Source organism: Pseudonaja textilis, chromosome Z (assembly GCF_049901715.1).
Source record: "Pseudonaja textilis isolate UNSWEBS1 chromosome Z, rPseTex1.2, whole genome shotgun sequence".
Classification (NCBI taxonomy): Eukaryota; Metazoa; Chordata; class Lepidosauria; order Squamata; family Elapidae; genus Pseudonaja; species Pseudonaja textilis.
In genome coordinates, this window is record NC_142008.1 from 134,970,508 (window position 1) to 134,997,872 (window position 27,365).

At 41.0% G+C, this 27,365-nt stretch overlaps 1 protein-coding gene across 6 annotated transcripts; it reads left to right on the forward strand.

Moving 5' to 3' along the window:
- The first annotated feature begins 991 nt into the window (after nucleotides 1-991).
- Nucleotides 992-25,528, forward strand: LOC113443645 (uncharacterized). 6 transcript variants are annotated; one of them, XM_087917657.1, is made up of 7 exons: nucleotides 992-1,261; nucleotides 4,899-5,231; nucleotides 7,061-7,360; nucleotides 18,496-18,981; nucleotides 19,540-19,581; nucleotides 19,792-20,115; nucleotides 20,212-25,528. In XM_087917657.1, exons 1-7 carry the CDS (start codon nucleotides 1,180-1,182, stop codon nucleotides 20,754-20,756), a joined length of 2,112 nt encoding a protein of 703 aa, XP_087773783.1. In that variant the 5' UTR covers nucleotides 992-1,179; the 3' UTR covers nucleotides 20,757-25,528. The 6 variants fall into 6 exon arrangements, with proteins under 6 accessions (XP_087773783.1, XP_087773782.1, XP_087773781.1 ...); XM_087917655.1 differs by having other exon boundaries at nucleotides 996-1,261; nucleotides 19,540-19,905; nucleotides 20,002-20,115; XM_087917654.1 differs by having other exon boundaries at nucleotides 996-1,261; nucleotides 18,496-18,783; nucleotides 18,871-18,981; nucleotides 19,540-20,115.
- Nucleotides 25,529-27,365: the final 1,837 nt, after the last annotated feature.

Below are 27,365 nucleotides of genomic sequence, written 5' to 3' on the forward strand. Positions count from 1 at the left end.
ATTTCCTGAATGCAGTCATAGTCCAATGGAATTCATTCTCACAAAACAGTTGCTCCAAATATAGATGAAAATAATTATAGTATAGAATCCAAATCATGTGGAGTATTAGTGGTAGCTTTATAAATCCTTAAGACCACAAGTGGAATACTATATCCAGTTTTGGTCTCCACATTACAAAAGCGAAGTTGAGATTTTGGAAAAAGTGCAAAGAAAGAGCAACTAAGATAATTAAAGGCCTTGACACAAATATGAAGAATGGCTGCAGGAATTGGATATTGCCAGTCTAGAGAAAAGAAGGACTAGGGGTGACATGATAGCAGTATTCCAGTATTTGAAGAAGCAACTTATTTACCAAAGCACCAGAGGGCAGAACAATAAACAATGGATGAAAACTAATCAAGGAAAGAAGCAACCTGGAATTAAGGAGAAACTTCCTCACAATGAGAACAATTAACCAGCGGAACTTGTCTTTTGAAGCAATAACATTTTCATCACTAGAGGTTTATAAGAAGCTGGACAATCACATATCTGAAATGGGGGCTGGACTAGAAGACCTCAAAGTTCCTTCCAGTTCTATTCTGATTGATAGTAACAATTGCAAACAGAGCGTCAGGCTCCTCCCCTGGCTCTATAAAATGGTTCTCACTGCGCTGTTTAACAAACTGAGAAAATTTGTCCCAGCATATTATTGATCTTATTTCTCTTACTATTACGTTTTATCAGGTCCTATATCCTGAAAAAGCAAACATTCTATATTGGATTGTCTTTTGTTTCTTCTGATCTTAACAACTTCGGTTTTAATTTTTATTTGAATTCAGGTAATTCGGATAAACTACCCGTCCCAAATTTTGTCTTTACTTAGTTAAAAAAATTTTTAAATGTCCCCATCCCACCCCCTTTTTGCGGGGTAACTATAGTTTATGTCCTTAAATTTATTTCTAGCTGGTTTTACACGTCCCAAATTTTGCCTTTATCTAGTTATTATTTTTTTAAAAATAAAATTCTTCCCCCTCCCACTCCTTTTTCGCGGGGTAACTATAGTTTATTCCTTAAATGTATTTCGGGTTTTTTCTTCGTTAATCAGCAAACGCTTCTTTCGGTAACCCGGAAAAAACATGAAGCGCTGAGCAGGGGCGTATTCCGAGGAAAGCGAAACTCCAGAATTGGCTTTTAAAAAATATGTTGTGGGACCAGCAACGCATCAATATGTCGCCTTCTTTCGAATTCTTCGCCTGCCTCTTGCTGTATCTGCCGTTTACACGTGAGTAACCAGAAAACCGAATCACCCAAACTCCCACAGAGCTCAGGAATATCCCGATTATTGAAAAAAACGCTCCCTGTGAGGGAGCAAAGTGAAGCCCGGGACTGGAGAGGGACTATATTGCATCTGGAGGCTGGGCTGAAGGACTTTTCGCTTTTTAGCCCCCTCTCACCTTCTAGGCAGAAATAACCCCCCCTCCAACACTCGCCCCCCTTGAAACGGAAAAGGCGCAGCGGGGTATCGTGGGAAATTGTTACGAAATCTTTTTAACCTAAGAGGAGTTGCTTCAGGGGACAAAAAAAAGTGCGGTTCATACTCCCGCCATTGTTATTCCGTGGCATGCGTGTTTCGAGATCACTTTTTTTAAAAAAACGGTTCAGAGCGGCGTTTTTCAAACTTGGCCAATTTAAGATGTGCGGACTTGAACTTCAAGAGTTCTGGCAACCTTTGCGGGCTGTTTGCTGATATCAGAATTGAAAAACTGGTGTTTATGGACTTGCTTACAGATAAGGGATGGGATATGGGACGAAGAGATAGCTGTAAAAAGAGGTTGAAGACTTAATAAACATAGTGCTATATAGTATGCAGGTTCGAACGATGAACTATGTAGTGATGAAGGTTTGAAGTCACTTATGTGTTTCGTTTTCTTATTTTCTCTTTTTTCTTTTTTCTTACAATTATTTTTTCTGAAATTTGTATTAGTTTTTACTATTTTAATCAACATGTGCAATAAAACTATATGAAAATGGAAGGCCCCTTTGTCTTTTTTAAGAACATAAAATTGGCAAGGGTTCTGCCACTTCCCTTTTTCAGCCCATGTGATGGAAATAAGTTTCGTTTTCTGCCCTCAAGGATGTTAAGTATAAGGCTTAACCATGGATAAATCAAGGGAAATCACATGTCCTTCCTCCAGGGGGAAGGAATGCAATTGATGCTTGCTTTCAGTGAATCAGCACCGTTCATCAGCTATTTGCTGATCTGCTGGCTTGTGGGGTGGGAGTGGGGCCCAAGAACTAACCAACAGCATGGTGAGAGAGATGTGGTGAAAAAGCTGAATGATGCCTGGTATCTTGCCAGTGGCTAATGCAATGGGATGGCAATGGACCCAGCTTAATGGTTGTTTTTGAAGAACTGTGGCAATGGGGATTGGTGAATCAAAGCCCTTAGTTCAAGAGGGCTTGAATTTGGTCTATGTAGTTGTGAAATATAGTCTGGATTCACAGAAGGGAAAGCTTTCTTTGCCTTCTTTCCAAATAAAGTGGTAAACATATACAACCCACCTTCCTTCTCCTATTTTCGATACAATGACAACCCTGTGAAGTGGCTTGTACAGAGTGACTTGCCCAAAATCACCGAGTGATTTTCATGGTTAAGGAAGGACTTGAACTCCCAGTCTCCCACTTTCTAGCCTGGTGCCTTAACCACTAGGCCAAATTCATTTTCCTGTTTGACATTCCAGAGGGCAAGGAGTCAGTAAAGCATGAAGAGTTTGGTCAGGAGAAAGAGTTAAGAAGTTTCCTCCCTAGCAACTTCCAAAGTATATCTATAGTGATGTAAATAGTAGCTTTAGTTTGGCAAGATTTTTGTCTAGAAATAAGGAACAATAAAGGCAACTGCTCAGAAATAACTGTCTTTCTTGGTTCTCGGGTTAAGTGGGGCTTGCCACTTGAATCTGGACAGGATTTCCTTGTTAGGCTAAGTTAGGGGTGTCAAGGCTGCATCCAGCCTGCAGGGTGCCTAGATCTGGTCCATAGGGCTGCCTGGAGACCGGCTCACGGTGCCTCTGCTAGCAAAAAATGGAGCTCGGAGTGCGGCCCCACTGCTCCATTTTCACTGGCAGAGGGCTAATAAAACAAACTAAAAACAAAACAGAGGGAGAAATGCTTCTCCTTTTGCATTTGAGGATGAAGGGACGGGAAAGGAGAAAGGGAAAGAGGAAAGAAAGAAAAAGAAGTAAAGATGGGAAAAGAGTAAGGAAGGAAAAATAAAGAAAAAGGGGAAGGAAGAAGAAAGAATGAAAAAGAGGAAAAGTAAAGTAGGTAGGAAGGAAGTTTATGAGAATGAGGGAGGGTCTGATGGAAGTCTTGCCTTAGCATTTGGCCACCACAGGTGCCCCCCACATGAGTGACATCGAGCTGTCACGCCCCCCAGCGCCCCCGAGATCAAACACAACCCTAATGTGGCCCTCAATGAAATTGAGTTTGACAACTCTGGTCTAAGTCATTAGGTTTTATACCCCTTTCAAATGGCACACCAATCAAATGTCAAAAGATGCCTCACTTAGAGGAGCTCATGAGAAAGAAAAACTGTCCCTGAAATAATATTTTACTGCTATAGATAATGTGGAAATAGATGATGAATTTCGGAAAGAATCCGCATTCAAATTCGAGCTAGTTTTATCAAGGAACCCTTATAATTGTAGTTCAGTCAAAGAATAAACCTTCCTTTACAAAACTACACATGAAGGAGGCCCAGCCCAATTGTGTATTTATTTGTCAGACGTATATGCACAATGAATGTACCGTAGTGCAGCAAGATAAAAATGAAATGAAATAATAGCCATACACTAGCTAATGAATTAAGCAATAAAGTTTTGTTTCAGATGGTGCATAAAACTGGATCTTCACTATCTTCACAAGGCCATCACTGAGGGCATAGCCTGCTTTCCCTGAAGAGGTGCTGTTATGGGAAAATCTCTTCAGATGGGTTGATCTCAACTGAGAAGACCTCTAGATACAACAACTAGATACAAGGACAGCTTACCCCCTGACTCCCCCCATATGTTATCACTCTGCTAAAAACTATTTCCCACAACACTGTCTTATGCCTTGGGATATCAAACTATCGTAGCAAGGCTGTATTGCTATTATCCTCATCTTTCCTATTATCTATTTCCTTAGCTTCTTATGGCTATAACTTTGTTGTTTGTATCTTATAATTTATGCTGATTGGTTTTTTAGTAATTTATTATTTATTAGTATAACTAATAATTTATTACGATACCAATTATACTTTAGTTAATTGCTTATTTAGTAACCTATGACTATTACTGAGTGTTGTATGTAATGATTTATGATGATTGTATTTTATAATTATGATCGTGATTGATCACTTGTTGCTTGTATTTACACTGAGAGCTTATGCATGGAGACAAATTCCTTGTGTTTCCCATTACACTTGGCCACTAAAAAATTCTATTCTTTTTTCTTCTAACTAAAATAGATAATCCTGAACTTATGTGGATGCCAGGCTGCATACACATAGTCCTTGACTTATGACCATAACTGAGCCCAAAATTCCTGTTGCTAAGTGAAACATTTGCTAAGTAAATTTGCCCCATTTTATGACCTTGTCACAACTGTTAAGTGAATCACTGCAGTTGTTAAGTTAATAAAATCATTGTTAAATAAATCTGGTTTCTTATAAGAAAGTCACAAAAGGTGATCCGATGACCCTAGGACTTCGTAAATATGTCAGTTGCCAAGTTTCTGCAACAGCCATAAGTGTGAAAAACAGTCATGTCATTTTTTTCAGTGCCATTGTAATTTTGAACAGCCACTAAGTGAACTGTGAGGACCATCGGTAGTGCCTTGTTGATTTTCTAACAACAATTCTTCCTATTGCGTTTCTCTTGCAGAGGCAGCTTTGACCGTCACAGTCCCCGAAGGCCCAATTCAAGCCAAACCGGGTTCTGATGTCCTGCTGCCTTGTTACTTTGAGGAGTCTTCTGGTCACATAGATCCCAAACGCCTGGCTGTGATATGGAGTGTGGGTACAAGAGATATTGCTAAGTATGAAGATAAGTTAGAAGTCTTTCACCCGGGGGCAAAGATGTCTTCTGAAGGACTGCTGCGGGGCAACGCCAGCATCCTGCTTCCAAATGTTCAGGATGCAGATGGCACCACTTACACTTGCTTTGTTATCCACAGTCCTGACAGTGAAAAGAAGTCAGTAGTGTTGAGAGTGGAAGGTAAGAGAAACCAAGGGAAACAGAATGAGGGTCAAATGATAACCTTATTTAAAGGGAGAAGGCAACACAGGTTAAAAGGCTTGATCTAGAACTGACTTGGGAATTTTATGGCCTGCAGGGGAGGCAATGCATTGGCAGCAGGGACAGGGGTGGTAGGGGGTAAAGGGGGTAAAGGGGGCAGGGGGCCGGGGTTAGGTGGCTGGAGGGCAGAGGGTAGCACTGGCAGCCCTCCACAACAGTCATTGGCTCCTTGGGAAATTTATTGCCTACTTCTGACCAAGGCCACAATTTTAAAAGTGTTTTCGGGGGAATTAGGGGTTACTGACTATTAATGATGCTAAAACATACATGACTTAGAGAGTGAAGGTAGCAGGTGTAAAGTAATAAACAACAAAGGGAGGAAGATGGGTAGAATTCTACCAGTTTGGACTGGTTCTATAGAACCAGTTGTTATGATTCTGCACAGTTCGGAAAACCAGCAAATTGTGCCCCTGGCTGGCCCCGCCCCTCTCCACTCACCCTTCCTCTCACTTCCCCGCCCAGGCAGTCTTTATCGCGCATGCACAAGACGGGCATGCGTGCCCAACATCGCTGACTGCATTCTTCCCCGCCCAGTCACTCCTTGAGATATTTCTTTTTTTCTCTCCCGATGACCAGCTTTCTTATGATCAGCTATGCTGGGATTCCCTTCACTTACTGCTTCACCCAGGAGGCTTCCCTGAGGCCCAAGAAGGCAAAAACTGGAGGGAGAAGCTTCCTGGGAGCAAAAATGCTCCCCCAGGAGGCTTCCCGGAGGCCCAGAAGGCCCAAAAAACAGGGAGGGGGGTTTTGCTGGCAAAAAAGGAGCCACATCCACCCAGTTACATGGCCTTGCCCACCTAGCCATGCCTGAACCAGTTGTTACAAAATTTGAATCACATCCCTGAAGGAAGAGGATGTTTAGCTGTTCTAGTCCACCTTTCTTTTTTGTAAGACATACCCCCTCACACGAATATAAATAAAACAAGAATATATAGAGAGAGTGATAATTGGAATGAATATGTAAATAAAACATATCTACCTATGCTATCTGTACCATCTGAAATTGGCAGCAGATTTTACTCTCTGGGAATTAGCCATTATTTGAGCTGGACTGTTGGCCATTGGAGGATTATGATCAGTAGTGTCTTCTTTTTCTTTGAATTTCTTCCCTAGAAATGTTTGCTAACTTGGTTTGCCCATCAGAACTACTTGTCAGCCAAAATCCTTCATGTTGTCAGACTGTGTCCTTTGACTTTACTACACTGTTTCTTATATGCTAATTTCTTACAATTTTTATAGTACATATTCTGTACATATGAATGCATTTTTTTAAATTTGTGACTGTGTGTTTCAGTAAATTTGTGACTGTGTGTTTCAGTAAATTCATAAGGAACAGAACTGGATGCAACCTCTGCCTGGTACTGAGTTAAATGCATTTTCTACAAATAGAGTATTTGTTTGTTACAGTGTTTATGTGCAGTTGTTTATTGACCCAGAGTAAGGAAATTGAGAAGGACAGGTGCAGATGTTTAGACATTCTTTCCATCAGTGCCACCTCCTTTGTGACCCAAAATTATAGCTTTGCAACATTTTTTGTAGGAAACGAACAATCTTTCTATTCTGGTTTTTGGAGTTTTCCCATTCCCTCTGGCATGTGTCTTCCAGACGCTGGCTTGCACTTTTCCAAACAGTACTGAAGAGCAGTAGGTAGATGGGGGATCAGGGCTGTTGGCCTTCAGAGCTGATGAATGGAGTTAATTGGGTTGCTAGATAGTAAAAATATTTTCTTTTGTCCTCTCTGTTCCCAGCTGCCCCACTTGTTAAACTTGGCTCCACAACAGTGCAGTTGACCAAGCCAAGCATGGTTGCATGTATAGCAACAGATTTCTATCCTGGCAATATATCCATGACGTGGTTCCGAAATGATAGGATTGTGCAAGGCCCTGAATGGCCTCCTGCTCAGCCCAGCACTGGCCAATTGTTCAGAGCAGAAAGCCTCTTGAAGCTCACACCAGAATTTTCGGATGCCAACGCCAACTACTCTTGCCAAATCCATCACCAAGCAAGCAAAGGGCCAGAGGTACTAAAATTCCAGCTTCACCTGCAAGGTGAGTATAGCCTTTTGCTCAGAAAACAAGGAACCCGGGCAGTTATCTTACAAACCTAGGTTATCGTGACATCTTAAAGTCAGAACCAAACTAACCACACTATTGTGTAGCATGAACCAGCCACTAGTTTATCTTAGAAGGTTCAGAGCTAGCTTTAGATTCAACTTGGAGACGTTTTTACCTTATGGGTAATATCACTCTTTCAACTGATTTGTATTTAGTGGAAGATGAAAAGCTCTTGGGGATTTGTATATTTTCTCATACTAAGATGAAAGATACCCTATGGTGTTTTTTATATGGTCACCCAGAAGGATATGCACAACTTGGATATCTTCTGATAGAAAAAAAGAGCAACTCATCCCTCCCCCAAGCAAATAGGAAAACATCACAAAATAATAATCATTTCCACAGAAGCTTAGCAGAAAAACTTCAGAATCAAAGTCTTTCACAAAGAAAAAAAACCAAAACAGTCTAGCACTCAGCTAAGCATAATAGCGTCAAAGCTAGCCGATACATGCAGCAGCTGCAAGTAAACTCTGAAACCACAGGAGACAGCTCTTTTGCTTTCAACTAAAACAATAAGGACTGACAAGATTAAGACAATAGCACCCAGAGACTCACCAGATTTTCAACTCCATCCTTCTCAGTGACTAGGATTAACCTCTTCCTTCCTGAATGACCAACCTAGAAAAAATGATCCTATCCAAAGGCACACCAGCAAGCCCCATTAAAATATCTTGAGTCTCAAAAGCTAATAAAAGAGTGTAAAACCTTCAGTATCTGGTTCTCTGGTCAGCTAGCTAGCTCAGAGCCCATTGCTGATGTCACTATCCTCTGGCTTCTTTCTGGCAGCTTGCTTCCTGGTCTATTTGTCCTGCAGTGCTAATAGCTTTATCCCTGCCAGAGGGACAAACCAAGAGAGTTTTTCTTCCAATATTGCTAAGGGGCAAAAAAAGATTAAAATACTAAATTGTGCCCTCTGTACAATCAGAACACAGCACATACCATTTTGACAACATTGCACCTTTCAGACACAGTGGTGCACAATCTAAGGTCCCAGTGCTACCTATAGTTCCCTAAACATTGGATTGTACACCCCAGAGATATTGCTGTGAGTCAGGGGAAGAGAGAAATAAAAACACAAGGGCATTGCAGTAACTTCATATATCATTTGTTCAAACTGCATGTGATAAAAGCTACAGTAGATTTACTGTCTTGATGGATTGGTTCTTTGAGACTAAATACATGGCTCTTATGCCCTGTAACCTCTCCCTCTGCTAGCACAACTCAAATGTCAGTCTAGGGGTCTGTAGGGCTTGGCGGGGGTGGGGGGGGCTGCCTGGCTTCCCATTGGTGGGCATCACTACCTCTTGGTTGATTATAGGATCCAGGAATACTGGGTGTTGAGGTAGCTTCATGGCTCATGACCTGTGTTTGTTTCAGAGCAGTGTTTGTAAGCATGGCAGTTTTAAGATGCATGGACATCAACTCCCCAAATTCCTCACCTTAAAACAGTCCTTTTAGTGACTGAAGTTACAACAGCACTTAATAATAATAATACTTTATTTGCAGTCACAGACCAAAACACAAGTACTAGAACAAACAAACAAAAAGAACATGGGAAAATTAATCATGAACATTTGGTCACCAAAAACTTGACTAAGGGGAATTACAGCATTCTCCTCTGATAGTTACTGTTCTTAAAAAAAAAATTGAAACCTGATAAGTGATGTATGAGGAAGCCATCCCTTAGACAATATAAGAACGAATTACTAACATTGGGTCTAGAAAGGTCTGTTTCAAGGAGAGACAGTAACTTAGATCTGCCTGCGTTATACATAGGGCAATATAAAAGGACATGCTCCACAGTTTCAACCTCAACTCTGTCACGGGGCATAGCCACTCATTAATTGGGAGCCTCTTAAATCACCCATCCAGTAGTGCTGAGGGCAAGACATTAAAGCGAGCTAGGGAGAAAGCTCTTCTATACTTGGGAATGGTTAGAGTGTAAAAATAGGAAGCCATCCTCAGTCCGTAATTATTAAATTGGCTGAAGATCAAAGGGGAGCAAGTTAGTTAGCTCTGGCTCATAGATATTGCAAATCAATGTCCACAAGCCGTTGGACTACCCTAAATTGGGCGTCCTTAAGGCCATAATCTCCCAGGGCATCCCCCGTAAAACCTAGCAGGCTAAATTTCTATAGCAAATCATAATTTGGGCTGACATGATTTGCTATAAAATAAATTAAGTAAACTATAGTTATCTCGCTAAAGTATGAATTAATAAAATTATAGTCAAATGATTGTTTAATAATGATATCAGGCTATATAATTGTTGATTGATAATATGAGCTATTATGTAATATAACTACAATGGAGACTATGAAATGGATGCACAAAAAAAGTGGTAAGCCAACTGACACACTGTCTGTAAACTCATGAAGGAAAGGATGATGTTTTTATGTTTTATGTGTTTTTGTTTGCTGTTAAAATTAATAAAACTGTTTTAAAAACAAAAACAAAAAACCTAGCAGGCTAAACTTCTTCATCAGCTCCCTCTCCCAACGAGAAATATGAGAGTCAGCAAACGCCAGGGAGAGGTAGCTACCAGGAACTGTCAGATAGAGCACCGGAAAGCACCATTTAAAGGTGTTAATCCACACCATACATTTGACTGATTGAATGTCGGTTCCAGTTCCAGGTACATTGGAGCAAAACCAAGACAAGGAGGAAGACCCAGAAGTTTTCTAAGAAAGACAGCCTGGGTTCTTTCAATACAATCCTTGAAGCCCCGTATCCATATGGGAATTCCGTAAAGAGTTTGAGCCAAAGTTTTGGCTTTGTAAATACGCAGAGCAGAAGGAATAAACTGGCCTCCTTGGGTATAAAAAAATCTTAAAATCTGCTGGTGACTACAGGAGGCCGAATTCAGCACCTGGATTCGATGTCTAGTCCAAGCACGGGTGTTCTGAAATTGAATACCTAAATACTTAAAATGGAAAACCTGCTTAACAGCATTACCATTGATAGCCCAGTTATACAATTTCCGGGCTCTGGAGAACACCAATACTTTGGATTTGTCATAATTAATGGACAAGTGGTTCTCAGCAAAGGTAGACCCAAATGCAGAAAGTAATCTTTTCAGACCTGGCCTTGACAGTGAAAGGAGGGCCGTATCATCAGCATAAAGGAGAAGTGGGATCTTCGTAGTTGACCGCTTTGGGGCATGGGACTCAATACGTCCAATGTGAAAGGCCAAGTCAGATAAGAATAAATTAAACAAAAGAGGAGCCAGAACACAACCCTGCCTTGCTCCGTTCTTAATTGGGATAGCTCTCCCTGCAAACCACACCTGACCTGACTAGAGGTCTGGTTGTACAAGGATCTAATTAGGAACAGAAGACATCTATCGATAGAGCTTTTGAGCAGTTTTGACCATAACAGTCCCCTAGGGACTGAGTCAAACACTGACTTTAGGTCGATAAAAGCAGTAAAAAGTTTGCCACCTGGTATGGTAGTATATTTATCGACCAAGTGCGCTAAGACAAAGCAGTGGTCCAGTGTGGCACAGCCTCCTTTAAACCCAATCTGTTCAGCACCAATAATATTGGACTCTCCGGTCCAAGTGAGGAATCTACGTTGGAGATATTTAGCATATAATTTCCCAGTGATGGAGAGCAGGCTTATGGGGTGATAGTCAGCTGGATTGTTCCTATTTCCTCGTTTAAAAACTGGAACAATAATTGCTAATCTCTAAGAGGTAGGGATCCTGCCAGAGGTATTGATATGTGTGAAGAGTCTTGCTAAGAGAGGAATCCACCACTCAGGATTGGATTTTAGCAGATCAGGGGGTATAGCATCAGGGCCAGGGGCCTGACTTGAGTTTGGAGATGAGCTCGGTAATCTCATCATGAGTCACGGGTTGCCAATCAGGAACTGTAGGAGGCAGCTGTGGCCCAAGTACGGTCGAACTTGTTGACGCCTGGAAAATTGCTAAGAAATGGTTTTCCCAATCTCTGTTTTTGATGACCCAGCAAGGAGCTGGCAACAATTTGCCAAAATAATCGAGTGTTCTTCTGCTGGATGGAGAGAAGTAGATCCCACTTCTCTCTCTCTCTTTAGTTTTCTTTTTCTTAGCAATTAGTCCTTTATACTTCCACTTCAAGCGATAGTAGTCCTCTGGTGGGCATTTATCCCCTCGATTACGATAGAGCAGGTAAACCCGATTAATCTGGTTCTTGAGCATCAGACACTCTTTATCAAACCATGAATTACTTCTTGAAAGATATGGACCACTCGGCCTACGGACGGCTCCTAGCTCCCTTTGAACACTATTAATTAGTGATTCAAAGGCTGAGATTGTCCCTGGGCCACTACTTGTTAGGGCCTGATTGTATAAGCTGAGACACTCCGGAGATGATAAAAAGGAGTGAAACTTTCTTTCAGTATTAGAAGACCATTTGATCCCCCTTGTATACGAGGCCACATAGGGATCTAATATCTGGGGACCCCTAGGGAGATGTATATTTGAGGAAAGCCCAATGATTGTAACCAGGAGGTAGTGTTCACTCTCCATAAGGCAGTCCACATAAAAAGCACAGACTGCCTTTCTAAGAAGCTAGGATACCAGCACAAAATCAATAACTCTACTCCCACGTGAAGAACTAAAAGTAAACTCACCAGTTAGACCACCTAGGATATTCCCATTAAGAATTATCTTATTGTGTTGGGCTGCTAAAAGGGCTAACTGAATGCCAGCAAAATTTGTTAATTCATCCTTAGAATGTCGGGCTGAAATCAGGTGTCCTATGGCCCAGAGGGTTTCTTGGGAGTAGAGTGCCTCAATTGATGGGGGAACTTGGACTCCCAATCGGACATTAAAGTCACCCCCTATAAGGATGTACAGCACTGGGAATTTAATTTCCATACAAGTAATGTAATTCTTCAGCACGCCCCATTGAGCCTTAGTATCAGCTTGCCTCATCATTGGGGGAAGATAAACGTTGAACACTAACAGTTTGCTGCATCCTCTCTTAATTAGGAGTGCCATAGCTAAAGAGCCACAGGGGGGACAGTTCCACTGTCTCCACTTTCAAAGAAGTAGAGACCAAGCAACCTAGAGTACCCCTAGGCTTTCCTGTCATAGATTGTCTGGTGGCGGCCAAGGAAATGACCGTAAACCCTGTAAGGGATATCTTATCGCATGCCCAGGTCTCTTGAAGCAGGATCACATCAAATGAGTGAATATAGTTGGCAAATTCTGTGGTACCACACCTTCTCCCCCAACCTGCTATGTTCCACGAAAGGCACTTAAGTGTGCAGGGGGGTGGGTTTTTGCCAGATTTAATAGTCATTCTGTGTGATTAATTTTTTCCAGAGCGCCCTTCGGATCCGAAAAGATACCACTGTTGTTAAGTGGCAGGGTCACTCTTCCCTGCCTTTGCCTCACTCTTAGGAGGCAAAGGCAGGGAAGGAGGGAGGGGAGGTGAGTCTTGTTCATGGGGCTGTAAGGCTCTAAAAGCACTCCAGTTCATACTTGTGGCATTAATTGGTTGCTTAGCTGGCAAGTATTCAGCAGCATCAACAGATGGAGTTTAAAGTCGCCCTGGATCTTCAAATTTACGAATTAGACATTCTGGAGAGAGCGCCAAGGGAGCTTCTGTTGGTAAATCAGTATAGACACCCTGGAGTCCAAGGGAATCCTTATCAGGTAGTGAAAGACTCCAGAGCTTGGATTTAACTGCATCCAGGCACTTTATGATTTGGGCCCTTTCTGGTTGTGGAAGTGCACAAAAGGAGTCAAAGAGCTGTGTCTCCTCTTGGTTCCAGAAATTGTCTTGACATAAGTCAGTCTCATAAATAGATGGAATCCCAGAGGCACTGACCTGGGGCTTATTTACTAAGGAACCTTGGGTGCCCTGGGCTGGTGTCGCTTCCTTTGGGGCCATTTTTTCCCAGCTGTTCAAGTCAAAGGAAGCTTCCTGGTAAGATGTTACTCGCTGCGGGGGGTTAATTTGACCGGTTGTAGGAGGAACAGTCAGGATACCATCTGAGAGGACGCCAACTGGAGGTTTTGCGGGAATAGGTGTATAATTAGTACGTGATGTAGTATCCGAGATGGCATTCAAGGTTGGCACATTAATATGTGCTGCTGAGGATCTTTTGTGGGCAATAAATCTCCTGCCACTCACAAATTGTCAATTACTCAAGAGTGGCTTAATCGACGTATCTTTGAAGACTCTTCTTGGCAGAATGCCAAAGGATCTTAACAGGGATCCTCTTCTGAAAAATAGTTTTGGGGTGTTAAGAGTTGTCAAAACTGAGTAGCACTCGAGTGCAGTATTCAGGAGAGGATAAAAGTTCAACCTTCTTCAAATCATCAACTTTTAGCCCCAATAACTGTAATATATGGCCCCTCACCAGCTGTGTTGAACCCCAGTGAGGTAAGTTGCCATTAATGGGATTAATGATGAGGGCCACCTGTTTTGACTGTAAGACCGGGTGACTGCGTCAAAAGATGTGAGGTTCGAACTATTGGTAGGATTACGTTGAGCAGTGCTTTTGCTGAGGCTTGGCAGGGACGACCCTGCTGCTGCATCAGGCTGCCGAGCAGCCAACCCAGGGCACCCACTGATAGTCCAGGAAACTACTTAGTTTAAAGCAGGAGTCCCCAACCACTGGGCCGCGGACCGGTACTGGTCCGTGGAACATTTCCTACTGGGCCGCCGGTTTGCTGGGCGCTGCCATCTTGTTTGACAAGAAAGTGCTTCTGGGTGAGCTTTTCCTGTTGGAAAGCGGCGTTTGGGTCCTGAAGGAATCCTCGCGCCTTAGTTTCATCGAAGGGGGGGGGCTTCAAATGAAACTAAGGCGCGAGGATTCTTTCAGCACCCAAGGCAAGGTGAGCCGAGCGACCGTCCTGAAGCCGTCCCGAAGCAAAGCCCATCGACAAAGGTACAAAGGAGGAGTTGAAGGTGGCAGGGAGAAGTGGGGGACGGCTGGCTGGCTGGTCGCTTGGCTTGCCTTGCCTTGTCAAGCGTGCTGATGCCGGTACCGGGCTGCGGTTCATTTTGTGATGTCGGTACCGGGCCGTGGCACAAAAAAGGTTGGTGACCACTGGTTTAAAGTACTTAATATTTTATCAAGCTGGAGCTGAATGCTCGCTGTAGTTTCTGCAACCAAGAAACATTGCTGAGCCAAAAGTTCTGTAAGAGTGGGCTCATTTAAGGATTGGTTGGGGGCCGTAGTTTTAGATATGCTTTTGTTTTCAACTCGGGTGGGGGGCGACGCCTTCAACCATCTGAAGATCGCGACAACTGGCAGCAGCCAGACAAAAGGGAGCAGGAGCTTTCAAACCGAGAGGCCGTGCTAAAACAAAGTCCTCAATCTTGGATTGCTTCAGAGAAGGTTGAGGAACCTGGTCAGTGAGAGATCTGCTCCTTTTCCTTGTCTTCATTATATTCATAGCACAATAGAGGAGGAGCTGTGTAATATAGCATAGAGTCTAGTCACTGAAACAAGTCCTAAATCCAGAGGAAAAGGAATTGGGAGTTGAGGAGAAACGAGTCCTAATGCGAACAGTGGCAGAGCTCCTCACAAGCTCCTCACAAGGATCCTGCCCTCCCGACAGAGCAGGGAACATGAGTAAATAAAAATGATAAAATAATAAAAATAGTGGATAAAAATAGAATAAATCAGATAAGAGAAATCACATCAAATCTAGGCATTGCTAGACTTCCAGCTAAAGGAGGAAGATCTTTAGGACAACAACAAAGAAGCAGCAGCGGCAAGGCCCTCCTATAGCTGAGGCCTAGCTCGGGCTTTTTTAAAAAATACAGCTAATCTGAAGCTGAAATATAGCTAGAAGTGGTTTAGTGATCACACTGCAAAAAATTCAAAAATGTAAAGGGTTTAAAAATAAAAATTTGAAGACTAAGATATGATAGAAAAATAGCCTTAAAAGCAGGTAATAATTAGAATAGGTTAATTTGATCTTGGTTAAACAGAGAGCCTACTTGCCTGCTGCTCTCATCTCCGCCGCCGCCCTCACAACAGCACTTAAAAACTTGACTGAATAACCATTTTTTTACACTGACAACTGTTGCAGAATCCCCATGACCATGTGACCAAAATTTGGATGTTAGGCAACTGACTCGAATTTATAAGATTTATTGCAATGTGCCAGGATCATGTGATCATCTTTTGCAAAGTTCCGATAAGCAGTGTCAATGGGGAAGCCAGATATCACTTAACAACCATGTTACTAACTTAATCACTGCAGTGATTCACTCAACAATTTTGGCAAGAAAAGTCATAAAATGGGGCAAAATTCACTTAACAACTGTTTCACTTAACAACAGATATTTTTGGCTCAATTACATTCATAAGTTGAAGACTATCTATACAAGCATCTTAAAGATGCCAAATTTAAGAAACACTGTTTTAGATGGAAGAGATTTTAGATGGAAGAGCAGGACAGTCAGTAGCTGGAAACTGATTTTGGTGTTCCCTGATTGGCAGCTAAAACAAACCGATATCAACTCACCCTAGTTCACACAGCAGCTGTCACAAAAACACAGGTAGTCCGTGACTTATGACCACAATTGATCCTAAAATTTATGTTACTGTGCAAGACAGTTGTTAATTTCCCCTGATTTTAAATCTTTTTTTCCCCATAGTTGTTAAGTGCAGCAGCCCCCAACCTTTTGGGCACCAGGGTCCAATTCCGTGGAGAAAGTTTTTTCTGCGGACCGGAGAGGGCTTTGCTTTGCATGCTGCCTGCATCCTGTGAATGGTGCTTTGCTTGTTTGTGTGGCCGAGTTGCTGGTATGCCATGGACCGGTGCTGGTCTACAGACCAGGTGTTGGGAGCTCAGAGGTGGTATTCAGCCGGTTCTAACCAGTTCTGGAAAACCGGTAGCGGAAATTTTGAGTTGTTCGGAATACCACCTCTGACTGGCCCCGCCCCCATCTATTCTCTGCCTCCCAAGTCCCAGCTGATCATCTGGATCTTCTTTTGTTGCCCTGCACAGGAGAATGGAGAATGGATCTGGAAAGCAGATTAGTAGGGTGGGGAGAGAATGGGGATTTTACAGTATCCTACCCCTGCCACGCCTCCAAGCCACATCCACAGAACCAGTAGTAAAAAAATTTTTTAAAAAAGTTTTTATTTTTTACAACAAATATACAAACAAAACATAAAAACATAAAACCATCTTTCAATTATATACATACAGTGTGCCAGTTGGTTACAACCCTTTGTGCTCTCCTTTTTTTTTAGCATTACTCACAAGTTCTATAAATTCTTACCTTATCAATCTAGCATGTACTTATATAATATCAATAATTAATCATTCATTTGACTAAACTATTTTTTCATCATTCTATATGAGATATTCTAAATTTCATTATAATTTAATCTTATACATTCACCCAATGGTTATATATTTTATATTGTATTCTATATCAATCTATTAACTTTTTATTGTAAAGCTTCCTAGTCTGTTTCTTTACCATGTCTTTTTATCTAACCATTGATAAAATAAATCCCATATCATATAAAAATGTCTTCTTCTCTGATTTCAAATGTCAATTTACTCATTTCAGCACAGTCCATGATTTTCTTAATAATTTCCTCCTGCATAGGTATTTTTTCATTTTTCCAATTCTTAGCAAATACAATTCTAGCCACTGTTAAAACATTTACAAACAAGTATTTCAATTCTTTACTATATATTTCCGGTATAATTCCCAATAAAAATATCTCAGGTTTAAAGTCTATGTGTTGTTTTATCATTTTTTCCAACCATGCGTGGATTTTAGTCCAATATCTTTCTGCATCCAAGCATGTCCACCACATATGGTAATATGAGCCAAGTATCTGATGACATTTCCAACATTTATCCGATTTATTCTTGAACATTCTCACAATTCTCATTGGGGGTAAGTGCCACCTGTAAAACATCTTATACAAATTTTCTTTATATGCAGTTGACATTGTCATTTTATAATTTTGAGACCACAGTTTTTGCCATTTATTTAAATCAAATGGCAAAATTTTTCCCCCACGCAATCATTGTTACTTTAACTTGCTCTTCTTCTAATTTAAACTCCAACAAATGTCCATAAAGGTTTTAAATTACTTTTTCATCAGTACCCATCAAGATTTTATCTAAATCAGTCAACTTATCATAAATACCTTCTGTTTTAATATCTTTATCAAATTTGAAAACCAATTCATTTTTACAACTTGTTCTTCCAATGCTTGCATAGATTTAAGTTCACCCTTTTCATTCAATATCTCACCATATCTAACTGTTCGTTCCTTTTTATATATTATTGGATAAGAAAAAGCTTCAATAGTAGATAACCATAGTGGAATTTTTAGGTAATATTGCTTTTTTATTTTCTCCCAGTTTAAAAACAATGCTTCTCGAATATAATGTCTTCTAAAATACCCCTGCGTTTTAGTTCACTTATACCAGAGGAAGGCATGCCACCATAGCAGCAAGTCATGTCCTTCTAAATTCAACAGTCTAATATTCCTTAATGATATCCATTCCTTTACCCACATCAAACTCGTCACCTGGTAATATAATTCCGAATTGGGCAAAGCAAATCCTCTTCCCTTCATTGGACCAGTAGTAAAAAAATTTTGAACCCCACCACTATTCTGGTTAAATGAATCACTGCAATTGTTAAATTAGTAACACGATTGTGAAGTGAATCTAACTTCCCCTCTAATTTTGCTTGTCAGAAGGTCCCAAATACAATTGCATGACTCTGTGACACTGCAACAGTCATAAAACACATGCCTTGCTAAGCATCATCTGAATTTTGATCACATGTCCATCAGGATGCTGTAATGGTTGTAAGTGTGAAAAGCAGTCATATCTCACTGTTTTCACTGCCACTGTAACTTCAAATGGTCACTAAATAAAGGGTTGTATCTGTAATCCCAGGTGGGTCCAAGACTGGCTTCAAGGAGTTGGGAATTGTCTATTGTAGTGTTTCTCAACCTTGGCAGCCGGCTGGCTGAGGAATTCTGGGAATTGAAGTCCACCCATCTTCAAGTTGTCAAGGTTGGGAAACACTGGCCCATTAGTTGCAGGACTTCAAATTCCCTTCCTCTCTTTGCAGCTCGGCCTATCCTTCAGCTCACCACAATGCCACAGGGGGAGACATTTGTTGTAGCCGTGTGCAACCTGAGCAAATTTTATCCCTCTCAAATCAATGTTCAGTGGTTGCAAAGCGGAGTGCCACAAGAGCAAATAAAGTCGGAGGTCCACCGCATGCACAACGGAATGTTTTCCATCAACAGTGTCTTCTTACCACAGAAGAATAACGTTAAAGTCACTTATGTTTGTCGAGTAGAACATGAAGGTTTGGAGACCCCATTGGAACAGTCTGTCCATTGGCAGCCAGAAGGTGAGGGAGATGTGATTATTCCTGCAAGTCTCCCAGTTACCCAAAATACTAGGACTACATTTTTTCTCTCACCTTCTCGGCCCACAGTTACTCCTTCAATTCCATCAATTCCAGTGATTCCTTGGCCGTTGGGAGTTATCCTTGCACTTGTGTGTGGATTTATCCTTGGAGCTGGAATAGTATCCTGTATATGTAAAGGTAACCTTTCACATCTAAAAAAATGAAGGATTTAATGGCAGTGATGAAGTGCAGGGACAAACCAAAGCCAGTGAAAAAGCTAGGATACAAAAGAGAGGGGGCACTGTACAGCTAGTCCTTGACTTACGACTATAATTGAGCTTGGAGTTATGATGATAGTTTGTTCTGGTCCTAAGTTAAGACAACACCAGACCCAATTTTTGTGGCAATTATTGTGGCAGTTGTTAAGCGAACACATTGGTTTTTAAGAAAATCCACTTCCTCAATAGCCTTTTTGTGCCAAAAACTGGAAGTAAATGCTGGAAATTGTCAAATAAGTTGCAAATTATGGTCATGTGACTGAGACATTACACACAGCAGTAAAGGTGAGCCAGTCGCCAAGTGCCCAAATTTGATCACATGACCATACCAAAGGTATGGCTGTCCTAAGTGAAAGCAAGTTTTAAATAGCTCTGTGGAGGTCTGTAGTAACTTTTTAAAGTTATTAAGGAAGCAATTGTAAGTGAATTAACCTGTATCTCTTAATTACACTTGTTAAAGTTTTCTCTCTATTTACAGCCAAGAATAATTCAGTTACACAAATGTCCAGTGAGAAAATGTCTCTTCAAAAGATGGATAAAGAGAAGTCAGCTGACGTCTCAAAACCCAACATGGGAGAGGACGGGAGTGGAGTCATATCTACAGAAGAGTTGGAGGATGTGCAGGTAGAGCAACCTCTTTCAAAAGATAAAGAAAAGTCAGCTGAAGTCTCAGAACCCAAGATAGGAGAGGACAGGAGTGGAGTCATATCTACAGAAGAGTCGGAGAGACCTCTTCTAAAGATAGATAACGAGAAGTCAGCTGACGTCTCAAAACCCAACATGGGAGAGGACAGGAGTGGAGTCATATCTACAGAAGAGTTGGAGGATGTGCAGGTAGAGCAACCTCTTTCAAAAGATAAAGAAAAGTCAGCTGAAGTCTCAGAACCCAAGATAGGAGAGGACAGGAGTGGAGTCATATCTACAGAAGAGTCGGAGAGACCTCTTCTAAAGATAGATAACGAGAAGTCAGCTGAAGTCTCAAAACCCAACATGGGAGAGGACAGGAGTGGAGTCATATCTACAGAAGAGTTGGAGGATGTGCAGGTAGAGCAACCTCTTTCAAAAGATAAAGAAAAGTCAGCTGAAGTCTCAAAACCCAACTTGGGAGAGGACAGGAGTGGAGTCATATCTACAGAAGAGTCGGAGAGACCTCTTCTAAAGATAGATAACGAGAAGTCAGCTGAAGTCTCAAAACCCAACATGGGAGAGGACAGGAGTGGAGTCATATCTACAGAAGAGTCGGAGAGTGAGCAGGAAAAGAGACCTCTTCTAAAGATAGATAACAAGAAGTCAGCTGAAGTCTCAAAACCCAACATGGGAGAGGACAGGAGTGGAGTCATATCTACAGAAGAGTCGGAGAGTGAGCAGGAAAAGAGACCTCTTCTAAAGATAGATAACAAGAAGTCAGCTGAAGTCTCAAAACCCAACTTGGGAGAGGACAGGAGTGGAGTCATATCTACAGAAGAGTCGGAGAGACCTCTTCTAAAGATAGATAACGAGAAGTCAGCTGAAGTCTCAAAACCCAACATGGGAGAGGACAGGAGTGGAGTCATATCTACAGAAGAGTCGGAGAGACCTCTTCTAAAGATAGATAACGAGAAGTCAGCTGAAGTCTCAAAACCCAACATGGGAGAGGACAGGAGTGGAGTCATATCTACAGAAGAGTCGGAGGGTGTGCAGGAACAGCGACTTTGACTGGATGGCTACTATATATGTTCTATATATGTTCTGTTAGGAATGTAAGTCACCTAACAGCTATTTGGGCTGAAAATATATAAACCAGGATAGACATTTTAAAATGTTCTTTAAGACAATCCTAAAAGTGTAATTGGGTATGGGTTCTCAAATGGCCATAAGATGAAGCCAGAAACCTGGGTTGTTTTTTCTGTCCCTTCCTTCCATCCCCCCTTTCTTTGTCTGCCCCTTTATCATTCTTTCCCTTTTCTCTTTCTTTTCTTCTTTCTCTCTTTCTCTCTCTCTCTTTCCCTCTCTCAGGCTCACCCCAATGACTTGGTGCACTGCTTCGCTCAGACTTGCTTGGGCAGGTCCCTCCAGTGCAGTGGGCTTAATGGGATGCACCTGCAGGGCCAACACTTAGAACGTGGCAGTGGCGGCACGTTTCAAAAGTAGAGCAAAGCCAGGGGTCAGTAATTTTTGCTGCAAAGAGTCACAAAAGCTTCTGGGCTGTGCACAAGAAGGGGCACACATGTCAATGCAATTCAGCAATATAAAATAAAGAAATACATATAAAACAAATCAACAAGAATCGGCAAAGCATCTCTGATTAGATTCTATTCACTACTAGAATCTAATCAGAGATGCTTTGCTGATTCTAGTGCAATGACCTGCTCCAGTAGGGTTAGGAGGGAGTGTGTGTGTGTGTGTGTATGTGTGCGTGCGCATTGCTGTCAAAACTCCAAAAACAGATCAAGTAGCTCTGGGGAGGCCAGTCATAAATTAGAACACTTGCTAATCAACCGGCCATTAAGTGAGGATCACTTGTATTTGGTTTGCCAGCTGCCTGGCCACGCCCACCCAGTCACATGACTACCAAACCACACCTACCCGGTCATGTGACCAGCAAGCCACGCCCAGCCAGCAAGCCGCACCAGCTAGTTACGTGACCAGCAAGCCACGCCCACCCAGTCATGTGACCAGCAAGCCACGCTCTCAAAATAGGTCAGGCCCACAGAAATTTGAATCCCACCCCTGGGTGGGGGGCACCGAGGATGAGTCTGTAGCACCAAGGGGGCAGTGGACTGAAAAAGTTTGGGAAGCACTGTTCTAATTCATGGCAGCTTCTTTCTATTGCTACGAGATGGGTTAGGAGATAACCATCTTTTACTACAAGGCAGATATACAAAGGATTGGTCATTACAGAAGAACTTCATCACAAACGTGAGTTATGAGGATATCTGATGAACCAATAAATGTAATTTGTTATGGACGTCTTGTTGAGTTATTTCTCTGCATCTGTACAGCCTCAAATCCACATCTGTGCAGAAGGCAGAAAAGTAAAAGATGAAGTTCTGAAACCCATCTGTATAAAGATTGTTAATTTGGATATGTGATAATGCAAAGTAATATTGAAGCCAGGAGTGAATATGCAATGTTAATCTAAACCTGCATGTATCATCATCTCTCTCTCTCTCTCTCTCTTTCTCTGTGAGCATCGGAATTTTTTACATGCTGGTTGGATGTGGGAGGGGTTGGAATTCCTTGTCCTTTTTCAATTTGCCAGAGATCTTTGCCATGCTGGTTTCTTCTTGGATATCTTGTTTTTCTTTCTCAGTGATATTGTGCTGGTCTGGGCTTCTATGATCATACTTTTTAGAGTTTCCTAAGATTCTTGAGTTGTTTTCCCCTTTAGGATTTTTATCCATGGAATCTTCCTCAAGCTCTGAGTTTATTGAAATCAGCTCTTTTAAAATCCAAGACTCTGGTGTCATTATGTTCTGTTGCTTGTGTTTGTGTTATGTTGAATTCTAGTATGACATGGTCACTCTCACCCAAGGTTCCTGCAGTTTCAACTCCCTCTATCACTTCTCTGTTTGTAAGAATTAAGTCCAGTATGGCTGTCCATCTAATTTCACCCTCTACCTTTTGGACAACAAAGTTGTCAGCTAGGTTGGTTAAGAACTTATTTGATTTCTCACTTGGTGCAGAATTACTTTTCCAATTGATATCAGGATAATTGATATCTCCCATTATTACTGTTGTGTGTTTTCTGCATATGTTTGTTAGTTGGCTGGCAAAAAGGACATCTATTTTTTCTGCTTGATTGGGTGGCCTATAATGTACACCTATGACCATGTCATTCTTTTTTTATATATATATTGACCCATATGCATTCTAGGAGGTTTTCATCTTTGGTTTCATGCATTTTTGTAGCAATATAGTGGTCCTTTACATACAGTGCAACTTCACCTCCTCTTTTCTGGTTTTTTTGAATAGTTTGTATCCTTCTACCAATATGTTCCAACCATGGGTTTCATCCCACCAAGTTTCTATTATTCCAACTATATCATATTTACCTTCATGTATTCGTAGTTTGAGTTCACCCTGTTTGTTCCCCAGACTTTGTGCATTTGTATATAGGCACTTGAGATCTTTATGCTTGACACTGTGTTTACTGTCTACATAACCTGTGTTGTGCCTGCCTGCCCCTACTTTCTTGCCTCCTGTTTGATTAGTGCACATGGTATGATGCTCACTATTAAATGCTTGGTTTTGGTTGGCATCAAGGTTGATAATCTTACCTGCACAAACATCTATTTTACATGCACTGCTAGCCTTATTAATTTTAGGTTGCTGGGGACAGAAATGTTCTGAATCCATTAATTCTCTGTCCTCACTGTTCAGTTTAAATGTTTATCCAGGAAATCTGTGAATTTAATGCCAAGTAACTCATTCTCTTTCTTTGATGGATGCAAACCATCTCTTTTGTACAGTTTTTCATTGGACCAGCTGCCGATATCATGATTAATAAAACCAAAGCCTTCCCTTTTACACCACTCTTTTAGCCACACATTAAACTCTGCTACATGCTTCCCTTTTCTTTTTTGTTCCTTGTAGACTGGTAGAACCTCTGAAAAGATAAGCCTGCAGCCCGTATTACTAAGTTCCCATTCCAAGCTCTGGAAGTCTTTCTGAACAGAAAGTACATCCTTCTGGGACAGATCATTTGTACCAAGATGTATAATAGCATCAACATCACAGTCCTTGCTGGGATTCTTGACTATCTGAAGAATACGCTTCTTGTCTCTGCTAGCAGTAGCACCTGGTAGACACCTGACTTCTTTCAAAACCTCAGTATCCTTTCCTAAATTTATATCCCTTACACTTGAGTCCCCAACCAGAAGGTGGCTTCTCTTTTTGGATGTTTTGCTCTTCTTAGCTGCCATTCAAAACCTATCCTGCATTGTTAATAAAAAGATGTTAATTTAATATTACATACAGGGTCAAAACAATGTGTCCTTCTAAGATTGTTACAGCTATCTTTAACCAGGAAAACCCTTTTGTTGAAACTTTTTCATATTTCTGTCTTGGGCCTCTCATTTTTGGGCCTCACATCCTTGACTAAAATGCCTGGAAGGCTGTCTGATAGACTTGTCAAAGAATTTGAACCAGGCCAGCAGTTGGTTCAGGTCTAATGTCCTTTTCCTTTTGCATATAAATTAGCTAGAAAGTTTTGCATATTTAAGTATCAAACTTATCTATTAGGAACAGAAGGGGAGGGCTGTAATATTTTAGTAATGAACTCAATTTCCGAGAGGGACAACTTCACTGTGAATACTTTTATACTTGTTGCTTGATATCATGTGCCTTTGTTTTCCGAAAGTGTATAAAAGCTACACCAATTTGTGTACTGGCAGTCCTTGACTTACAACCATTCATTTAGTGATCGTTCAAAGTTACAATGACACTGAAAAAAGTGACTTATGAGCATTTTTCATACAACCGTTATTGCATCCCCATGGTCACATGATCAAAATTCAGATGCTTGGCAACTGACTCTTTATAACAGTTGTAAAATCCTGGGTTAACTTGATCGCCTTTTGCGACCTTCTGACAAGCAAAGTCAATGGGGAGAGCAGATTCCCTTAACAACCACGTGACTGACTTAAAAACCGCAGTGATTTACTTAACAATTGTAGCCGGAAAGGTCATAAAAATAGGCAAAATTCAACAGAAATCTTGGGCTCAATTGTGGTCGTAAGTTGAGGACTACCAGTATTGGGGTTTCACTATTTGTGAATAGTTCTGAAAGTAAGTCTCTTTTCAATGTAACAGAATAAACAGGGTGCAGTTTGCCGCCTTGTGTGATAATGGTCTATGTTGCAGCAGAAGAAGCAATTCCATCATTCAATTAGGCCAGTTGATAGTTTGGCCATCATCCTGACATTTTTATATTTCTTTTTTTAAAAAACAAACTTTATTGATTATACAACTAAAATGTCAAACAAACACATACACAACACACAGAAAGAAGAAGAAGAAAAAAACCATTAAGAAACTAGCAATTCTATTATCGACAGTCTATGTATGGTTCCTTGTTTGTTATCAATATTGGTGACATATTTACAAATACATGTTATTGCGAGTATATAATTACTGCCTCTTTTAACATTTTTATATTTCTTAATTGCTTTTTATAATTACGATATTCATTTTAAGCCGTTTTGTGACTTCATTTTAAACTTTGAATATTAAATAAACTTTTGTTTTATAGAACCCAGCAGGATGTGTTTAAGACATGTATCAGCAAATAAGACTGTCAATACTTTGAAATCTACCTATTATACTATGTAAAATGTATGCTCAAACTCGAAGTATGCAGTTCTAAAGGTATTAGCTCCTTTCCATTTGTGATTTTATATCATTTTCCATAGTTTTCCTCTTTTTTTCCCAGTCTGTGGAAGTTTTATTACATTGAATATCTAATAAAGATCGAATGCATGCACTGACTTGCATGAGTGTTCTTGAAATCAAACATCTGAACTGGTTACCAAAACCGGTTTTATAACTGTAGCAGAAAATTTATATTGCAGGCAATAGATTACAGGAATTGATGACATCTAAGTCCTACTAGTAGGAGAATCAAAGAATGCACATTTACTAAACAGATAGTCCTCATTTAGTGACTGTTCAAAGTTATAGCGGCACTAAAAAAAGTGACATACCATTTTTCAGTTACCACCTTTGTTGCATTCCCACGATCATGTGATGAAAATTCACATGCTTATCAACTAGTTCGCACTTATGACTTTTGCTGTGTCCCCCGCTTTTTGCAACCTTCTGACAGGCAAAGTCAATGGGGAAACCAGATTCACTTAACAGCGGTGTTACTTACTTATCAGCTGCAGTGATTCATTTAACAACTGTGGTTGTAAAATGGAGCAACACTCATTTAACAAATGTTTCACTTAACAATAGAAATTTGAGGCTCAGTTGTGGTTGTAAATCGCAGACTACCTGTATTAACAACAGTTGCAACATCCTGGGGTCATGGGGTCGCCACTTGTGATCTTCTCAGCCAGCTTCCAGTAAACAAAGTCAATGGAGGAAGCAGGATTCACTTAGGATTATATAATTCACTTAACAACTTAAAAATGCAGCAATTTGCTTAACCATGATGGAAAATGTTGTAAAGTTGGGCAGGGCTCAGTTAATAACCATCTTGCTTAACAACAGAAATTCTGATTTTATTTGTGGCTGTACGTTGAGGACTATCAGTTATGGGCTACCCGACATCTGGCTATCAGACATCTGACGATCTAAAGCTAGACTGGAAAAGTATTATTTGAAATATTATCACTGCTCAACACTGGCTATATATACAACCAAAATACTGCAATAGAGTTTGGATTGGACAAATGTGCCATAGTCACCATCAAACAGGGGGTGATGGTGGGTGAAAACTCATAATTCCCTATGAAAAGTCTGGATGAAGGCAAATATTTGGGCATCCTTCAAGTTGACAACACAAAGCAGACTGAACTCAAGCAGTGAAGAAGATGCACCGAAGCTAATATACCAGGAAAGGTTACTAAGTACTAGAGAGACCAAGCAGGCCTGCAAGAAAGACTAAACAAAGAACAGGAAAGAGACATGGGGAGATAAAGTATTACATGACCAGTACATTAAAAAAAAAGCAGACAAAGCAGATAATAACAAGACTTTGCAATGGCTAAGAGCAGGAAAGTTGAAGAAACAAAAATACTGAAGGTAGCATTGAAGGTAGAACCATCTTTTACCTGCAGTGCTGATATACAAAGGATTGATCATTATTAGAAGAGCTTCGTCACAAATGTGCGTTATGAAGATACCTGATGTACCAATAAATGTACTTTGTTATGGATGTTTTGTGGAATTATCTATCTGCATCTGCATAGCCACAAATCCACCTCTGTGCATGAGACAGGACAGAAAAGTAAAAGATGGTTATTTTCCTAACCCATCTCGTAGTGGTAAGCTGCTTATCAGTTCATGAGTCCAGGCAAGAACGGAGGGGAACCTCCCCAACCCCTCAAGGGTCAATTTAGTGACCAATCAGGATTATGTGGCCACGTGACATGAACTACATTTCCCAAGATACCTTTAACTACATTTACCATGATGCATTCCCTTAAGGGAATAGCTCACAATTCTTAAGTAACTAACCAATTCCCATAGACTGGCTGGGACAGCATGTACGTGCGTGCAAAGTGTGTGCACCACAAGCCACACCCACTGAACCAGTGGTAAAAATATTTGAAACACACCACTGGTCAGGGTTATTGGGAGGTGAACTGCTGGTGGTGG

Bases quoted from the DNA above. Each gene is read 5' to 3' on its own strand.
- LOC113443645 (XM_087917653.1), top strand. From the start codon at position 1,180: ATGTTGTGGGACCAGCAACGCATCAATATGTCGCCTTCTTTCGAATTC. The intron at 1,262-4,898 runs GTGAGTAACCAG...TTTCTCTTGCAG, and splicing joins GCTGTATCTGCCGTTTACAC to AGGCAGCTTTGACCGTCACA. The intron at 18,982-19,539 runs GTAACCTTTCAC...CTCTATTTACAG, and splicing joins AGTATCCTGTATATGTAAAG to CCAAGAATAATTCAGTTACA.